Raw genomic sequence first — 7,692 nt, 5'->3', positions numbered from 1 at the left:
TCAGGAGTGCGTATAATCTGGTGCGTATTCGGAAGGGTGATGAGTGGAAGACGGCATTTAGCACCACCTCAGGTCATTATGAGTACCTGGTCATGCCATATGGGTTGATGAATGCTCCATCAGTCTTCCAATCATTTGTAGATGAGATATTCAGGGACCTGCACGGGCAGGGTGTAGTGGTGTATATAGATGATATTCTGATATACTCCGCTACCCGCGCCGAGCATGTGTCCCTGGTGCGCAGGGTGCTTGGTCGCCTGTTGGAGCATGATCTATATGTCAAGGCTGAGAAATGCTTGTTCTTCCAACAATCCATCTCCTTCCTAGGGCATCGGATTTCCACTTCAGGAGTGGAAATGGAGAGCGACCGCATTACAGCCGTGCGTAATTGGCCGACTCCAACCACGGTAAAGGAGGTGCAGCGTTTTTTGGGGTTTGCCAATTACTACCGGAGATTTATCCGGGGTTTTGGTCAGGTTGCGGCTCCCATTACCTCACTGCTAAAGGGGGGTCCGGTGCGCTTGCAGTGGTCGGCTGAGGCGAACAGGGCTTTTGGACACCTGAAGACTCTGTTTACCTCGGCGCCTGTGTTGGCTCATCCGGATCCCTCTTTGCCATTCATGGTAGAGGTGGACGCATCCGAAGCTGGGATAGGAGCAGTGCTCTCTCAGCGTTCGGGTGTGCCACTGAAGCTTCGCCCCTGTGCTTTTTTTTTCGAAGAAGCTCAGCCCGGCGGAGCGAAACTATGATGTGGGGGACCGAGAGCTGTTGGCTGTCGTAGAAGCCTTGAAGGTGTGGAGGCACTGGCTTGAGGGGGCTAAACACCCTTTTCTCATCTGGACTGACCACCGCAATCTGGAGTACATCCGGCAGGCGAAGAGAATGAATCCTCGCCAGGCAAGGTGGGCCATGTTTTTCACTCGTTTTGTGTTTACTCTTACTTACAGACCAGGCTCCCAGAACGTCAAGGCAGACGCATTGTCTCGGCTGTATGACACAGAGGAGCGGTCCATGGATCCCACTCCCATACTCCCAGCTTCGTGTTTGGTGGCGCCAGTAGTGTGGGAGCTGGACGCGGACATTGAGCGGGCGTCACGTGCAGAGCCCTCTCCTCCTGAGTGTCCAGCTGGTCGTCTGTACGTTCCGTCTGCTGTCCGCGACCGATTGATCTATTGGGCTCACACGTCACCCTCCTCTGGTCATCCTGGGATAGGTCGGACGATGCGCTGTCTTGATGGGAGGTACTGGTGGCCCACTTTAGCTAAGGACGTGAGGATTTATGTTTCCTCCTGCTCGGTGTGCGCCCAGTGCAAGGCTCCTAGACACCTGCCTAGAGGTAAGCTTCAACCTTTACCTGTTCCTCAACGGCCGTGGTCGCACCTGTCGGTGGATTTTTTGACTGATCTTCCACCTTCACAGGGTTACACCACGATCTTGGTCGTTGTGGATCGGTTTTCGAAGTCCTGTCGTCTCCTCCCTTTGCCCGGTCTCCCTACGGCCTTACAAACTGCAGAGGCCCTGTTTACACACGTTTTCCGGCACTATGGGGTGCCTGAGGATATAGTGTCTGATCGGGGTCCCCAGTTCACATCAAGGGTCTGGAAGGCGTTCATGGAACGTCTGGGGATCTCGGTTAGTCTTACCTCAGGTTTTCACCCCGAGAGTAATGGGCAGGTGGAGAGAGTTAACCAGGATGTGGGCAGGTTTCTGCGGTCCTATTGCCAGGACCGGCCGGGGGAGTGGGCGAAGTTCGTGCCCTGGGCTGAGATGGCCCAGAACTCGCTACGTCACTCCTCCACTAACCTTACTCCTTTTCAATGTGTATTAGGGTATCAGCCGGTTCTGGCTCCTTGGCATCAGAGTCAGACCGAGGCTCCTGCGGTGGACAATTGGTTTCGGCACGCTGAGGAAACCTGGGAGGCAGCCCACGTCCACCTTCAGCGTGCCATAAGGCGCCAGAAAATTGGCGCAGACCGTCGCCGCAGTGAGGCCCCGGTGTTCGCACCAGGGGACAGGGTCTGGCTCTCGACCCGAAACCTGCCCCTCCGCCTGCTCTGCCGGAAGCTGGGTCCGCGGTTTGTGGGGCCGTTTAAAGTCCTGAGGAGAGTGAACGAGGTATGTTATAGGTTACAACTGCCCACTAATTACCGTATTAACCCCTCGTTCCATGTGTCTCTCCTCAGGCCGGTGGTGGCTGGCCCGCTCCAGGAGGCTGAAGTGCGTGAAGTTCCTCCGCCGCCTCTAGACATCGAGGGGGTCCCGGCGTACTCTGTTCGATCCATTTTGGATTCGAGACGTCGGGCGAGGGGCCTTCAGTACCTCGTGGACTGGGAGGGGTACGGGCCGGAGGAGAGATGCTGGGTTCCGGTGGAGGACGTTTTAGATCCTTCTATGTTAAAAGAATTCCACCGCCTCCATCCGGATCGCCCTGCACCTCGCCCTCCGGGTCGTCCCCGAGGTCGGTGTCGACGCGCTGCTGGAGCCGCGCGTCAGGGGGGGGGTAATGTCACGACTTCTACCGAAGTCGTTACCTCTCCTTGTCCGGGCGGTGTTCGGCGGTCGACTTCACCGGCCTTCTAGCCATCATCGATCCACTTTTCATTTTCCATTGGTTTTGTCTTGTCTTCCCACACACCTGTTGTCAATCCCATTCATTACCTGTTGTGTATTTAACCCTCTGTTTCCCTTCATGTGTTTGTCAGAGATTGTTCGTTGTCAAGTGTTGTGTGTTTTGTGTATAGGTGTGCGATGGGTCTTCGTACCCAGATTTTGTATTATATTTTTCCGTGAGTGTTATGGAGCTAATTACTGGGACTTTTATTAAAGTACTCCATGCTACACTCTATTTTGACTCTCCTGCGCCTGACTTCCTCTGCCACTTATACACGCCATTGTGACACACACACAGTATGTGCGATGGTTAAAGTGGTACCGAGGAGTTGGAGGGTCTTACAGTACATAAAGTCACTGTGTGGACACTGTGTAAAAAACATCAACAAATTGTTGAGCAATGAAAAAAGACATTGGTAGAAGTAGACAAAATAGTAATTTATTAATAACTTATAATTTCTTTACATTCGTAAGAGAGGAGTGTAGACTCGAGGAGTGGTGGGTGTTGAAACCAAAATGTCTTCCCCCATAGACAGGCCTTCTCTCAGAAGGGAGGGACAACAAAAACCAACAAAAAACTGCATTTCACAGCGGCAAGGTGAGCAAGGCCTACTGCTTTGTCAACATCTCCCAGACTTTGAAAAGCCTTGACCACAGATAAGAATTAACTTATGTTAACCCTCATTGTTCCCCACTAAACATCAACATAAACAGAACGTAGCAATCTTAAATTGGCTTCCATAAAGATATTTCTACCTTACTTAACCGAATGACAAATCAAGTTTCTTAACATAGCCATACACTGACAGTTTCAGTGATTTGTTGTAAAATTATTTTAACAGTAATTTTGCTGTGGCTCAATTTGGTAGAATTGTGATAGGTGGTGAAAGCATAGTTCGGGCAAAGTCCTTTGAGGGTCAATGCACAATAACACATCTATGTACTATGAACTAAGGCATACAACCAAGGTGACTCTGATTTGTGTGAGGGTGGGTGCAAAAATGGCCTGTCGGCTGAATTCATATATAAAGCAAATATATGAAATATATTACACATATACATTTTTTTTTTACGATTCTTGGAAAACCACACTACATTTTTTTGGCATAATAAACTTAAACATACTGATCAATAAACAGTTGGTTTGCTTAAATAAAGTAGAAGATTGAAAAAAAAATCTTCAGTACCCACTTGTTGCAAAGGGTATACTAGCGCAAGGCTTTACTTTATTGTCTTTTATATTAAGAAATATACACATGTATAAATGATTCAAATGATTCCACACATGTAAAATTGAGTTCAATATACGGTGGCGTCTTAACCGGGGATGTTTTACCCTAAACAGGCAAATCTTCACAGAAGACATGTAATATGCACCCGAAAAAAAGTTTTGAAGGTGCAAGTGCTAGCACAAAAAACAAAAAGTATTTATAGTCATATATACATGTATGTTCAGATAGAACAATCATGACTCTTTGGCACACCAGCCTTTCGTCGTGAAATTAAACGTACACTTGACCACCAGATCACTTTACGTCTCTTTCAACGCGTCGACAGAAAAAAATTGAGGCAAAAACCCAGTCCAGTCTAAAAGTAATATAGGGTTCTAGAAAGTTAATGTGATTTATTTTTCTCTCTCTTCCCCATCTTCTCTCTTTCATTCTTTCTTTCTTTTTCTGTCCCCGTTTTTGCAGCAGCAGAGCCTTTTGGCAGACCGTCCACGTGCCCCTTCAGCAGCCATGCTTGGCAGCTGCTAACCTCAAGCCAACTGTGTCAATAACGGCAGGATGTCATCATGTCACAACAGGTGACGGAAATAAAGTAGAGAAACATTGCAGCGTTTCAGGTTTCATTAAATCTCCAAGCCAGTAGGGGGCGACGATGGCGCTGCCTCACGTGGACTCCAGAGGGTCCAGCTGGAAGACGTTGTGGTTGGTGGGGGTGGTGAAGTACAGGGGTTGTGTGGGGGCCACAACCCGGTTATCGCAGGGGCTCTTCAGGCCCAGGGTGCGCTCAAAGTCCAGGAGTTGGCCCATGAAGTTGAAGTTGGGCGAGATGTTGGACTTCTTCATCTTGACAATGTCGTAGGCGTCGTTCATGGACAGGTTGAGCTTCTGCATGAGGTACGCCACGGTGACTGTCACTGAACGGCTGATGCCGGCCAGACAGTGGACCAGGACGCCGCATTTCTGACTGCGAGCCTCATCTGAGAAGGAGAGGAAAAAAGAGGAAGAACATGTTATAGACTTTAGTCAGATATGCATAATGTGAATACACAGCGATACAAAAACAATTGCTCTGAACATATAGCTCCTGAAAAAGAAACTTAGGCTGTGGAAGGGCAACCAGATAAAACAGTGACTGTGGTCAACACTGATTAAACCAGTTACACGTTTAAGCGGCGGAAGTCTGAAAGGACAGTCTCAGGCCCAGACACATCCATCAACAAACCGCTGTGGTACTCTGCGCATAAACAGACCCGACATTCTTTAATTTGGCCTGGAGTACCACGACTTGGAAATGGACTATTAACGCTCTATCAGGCTGCCCGAGTTACTTGATAATGGTGCCATTAGGGCGTATAAACGTAGGAGTTATGAGGGCACCCTGTCAGGGCTAACAGGATGTCAACAGAGCCTGTAAATGGCTCTCTTTGTGAAGGGAACACATCGCTGGGCTGTCCTAGATTACTTTCAATGGCTGCTTCCTTCCTGTTGTGCTCAAATTACCCCCTCCCTCCGATCTTTCTCCCCCTCTCCAATTTCCACACAGGCCTTTGTAATACAATTACACAAGCCTGAGGTAAGCTAGGCAGACCAGAAAAACAGACACAGGAAGTGTTCCATTGAAGTTTAGTTAATCATTATAATTTGGGAGTAGTTTATTGTTATGGGGCATAGAACTAGAATAAAATGTATCTGCTTGGCACAATGGACTTAATCTGGTTCCCTCTGTATTATTCTCCTTGATTGACTGATAAGAAAGTACTCTATGACACATATAGTCCAAATTGCACAATAACAACTAAAGACCTTCCTGGTGATAAGATATCTTATAAATACGTTTAAGTTCCTGTACTGTGGGCCCGTGGGTTTCACGTGTTAGGCCAATATAAGCGTACATGTACAACAACTATAAAATAGACCTGTTTTATTTATTAACCCTGTGCGTTAAAATTAATTATTGTGCGTAAATTAGAATAGGAGAGCTATCCGTGCGCTTGAATGTAAGTAATTGCGTTTACCTATGAAGCTAATGGCTTCCGGGAAGAACTGTGACAGATTTTGGCTCCAGTGATCAGAGATGGGGATCTGCTTGTACTTGAATTCCCCGGCGTTCTCGAACATGTTGGGCAGGTTCGGAGTCACGTTCAGAATGTACTTGATGCCGAACTCTTCTAGAATGTCAAGGTTGGTGGAATCCTTGGCGCAGCCCAGGTAGAGGTGCGGGAGGATCTCCACTGGGAAGGAGGGCTGTGGGTTGGAGAGGGGACTGCCGTCTGAGTCTGTGGCGCTGCTCGGGTCCCTGTCGATGTCGGACTCGATGTCGGATGAGTCGGAGCTTATCCGCAGCCCCCCGAGGCCGAGCACCTGGGCCGTGGGAGAACTGCTATTGAAAGAGCCATCAAGATTGGTCTCGCACATGGCAGGGAACTCGGCTTGGAATTTATTGAAACCACCTGTAAGATGAAGGAAATAATATGGTTAGACAAATCCATTCATATAACAGGCCGAGGCTACACAATGTGATGACCTAATATATTTGCATTATCATATAGGTTTTAGCGCCAAATGCATCCAAATGTTCACTTATTCATTATTAATGTATTTACGGAATTAGGCCAACATTTTAGTAGAAAATATGCGCTTCTGGAAAAACAACAACACTCACCTTCAAGGTAAAACGCCTTGTAGCCCTCGTCTTTCATCTTCTTCAGGAGCAAGCCCAGCACGGAGCCCCCGTCCACATTTTCGTTCCATTCCCTGCTGAACTCGTCATACAGCACGATAGTGTCCGTCTTGCACCTCCGCGCAAATCTCTCCCGGTCCTCGCCGTTTGAGAGCAGGCACTTGATGGGAAGATTGCCCTTCTTCAGCCGCCGGAGCATCAGGCTTGGGATGGCCACGTTAATCGCCGTTTCGACGTGCGAGGACTCGTATAGCTCCAGCGCTCTGCAGTCCATTACCAATAGGCAGTCTTTGCGCGTCTGGAGCTGCTTTTGCAGCCACTCCACGGTCTTGCTGATTGCCATTACCGATTCGAACTGAGCGGGCTTGGGCTTGTCAAGCATTTAGCGAAACAAATATGTTCACTTCACTGCAGGAAAATTATGTGGTTGGTCCCTGTAGGCTACAGCAAAAGGCCGTCAACGTTATGAAGAATGGAGCATTGAGGAAATGGCAGCGCACACTGGTCGAGAAAAAAATATATTCTGGAATAACTGCAGAAATGAAAACGGATATCGGCTATTGCATTTCTCACGAAAATCAGCAAAACACGAATTTCTTAGATATCCGACTGCAGATTGCCTATACACTAGCAGTCATTCATGCAGCGGCTGGAAGAATGTCCATGTATTTATTTATCAATGACTCACTAGCCAGCACTGACGTTGTCTTCGTATTATATAACGCAGGCTTTTGCTGTAGAAAATATTCTTCTTCTGTAAAAATCAAAATGAAACGGATTGATTGCAGGACAGTTGCAAAGCATTTGTCACCAATTTCCAATAATCTATGTATTCTTCTGTCGTCTATTCCCAACCTTCTCGTTGTGAATAAGCCTCTTTTGTTGTTGTCGAGGCTGGTTCGTTGATGATGTGCTTTCCGCAGCGCCAAGCGATTGAATGGTTACAAACGCGAGGCGTTTCAATGGATACATTATATCCGCCAGCCAATCAGAGGGCTCCGAGCAGTCGTTGCCTTGGAAACGGGGCCGGATGGAAGAAACTGTGTTGATGAATTGTTAATAAGTTTGTCATTCACAAAAACGGAAAGGAATTTCCGCTCGGGTTCAAGTGAGTGCAAACAAACAGAAGCGGCACTGCAGGGGAAGGAAGGAGAAGGCTATTACTTATTGCGT

General features: G+C 47.9%; 1 protein-coding gene across 1 annotated transcript; it reads right to left on the bottom strand.

Annotated features, from left to right (window-relative positions):
* Window positions 1–3,027: 3,027 nt before the first annotated feature.
* On the bottom strand, window positions 3,028–7,473 carry LOC129866595 (dual specificity protein phosphatase 6-like). Its single transcript, XM_055939344.1, has 3 exons — window positions 6,502–7,473; window positions 5,855–6,289; window positions 3,028–4,816 (listed from the first exon to the last, which is right to left on the bottom strand). Exons 1-3 carry the CDS (start codon window positions 6,899–6,901, stop codon window positions 4,503–4,505), a joined length of 1,149 nt encoding a protein of 382 aa, XP_055795319.1. The 5' UTR covers window positions 6,902–7,473; the 3' UTR covers window positions 3,028–4,502.
* Between the last annotated feature and the right edge of the window lie 219 nt (window positions 7,474–7,692).

Source organism: Salvelinus fontinalis, chromosome 12, assembly GCF_029448725.1.
Source record: "Salvelinus fontinalis isolate EN_2023a chromosome 12, ASM2944872v1, whole genome shotgun sequence".
NCBI lineage: Eukaryota > Metazoa > Chordata > Actinopteri > Salmoniformes > Salmonidae > Salvelinus > Salvelinus fontinalis.
This window is presented reverse-complemented; position numbering and strand designations above follow the sequence as displayed.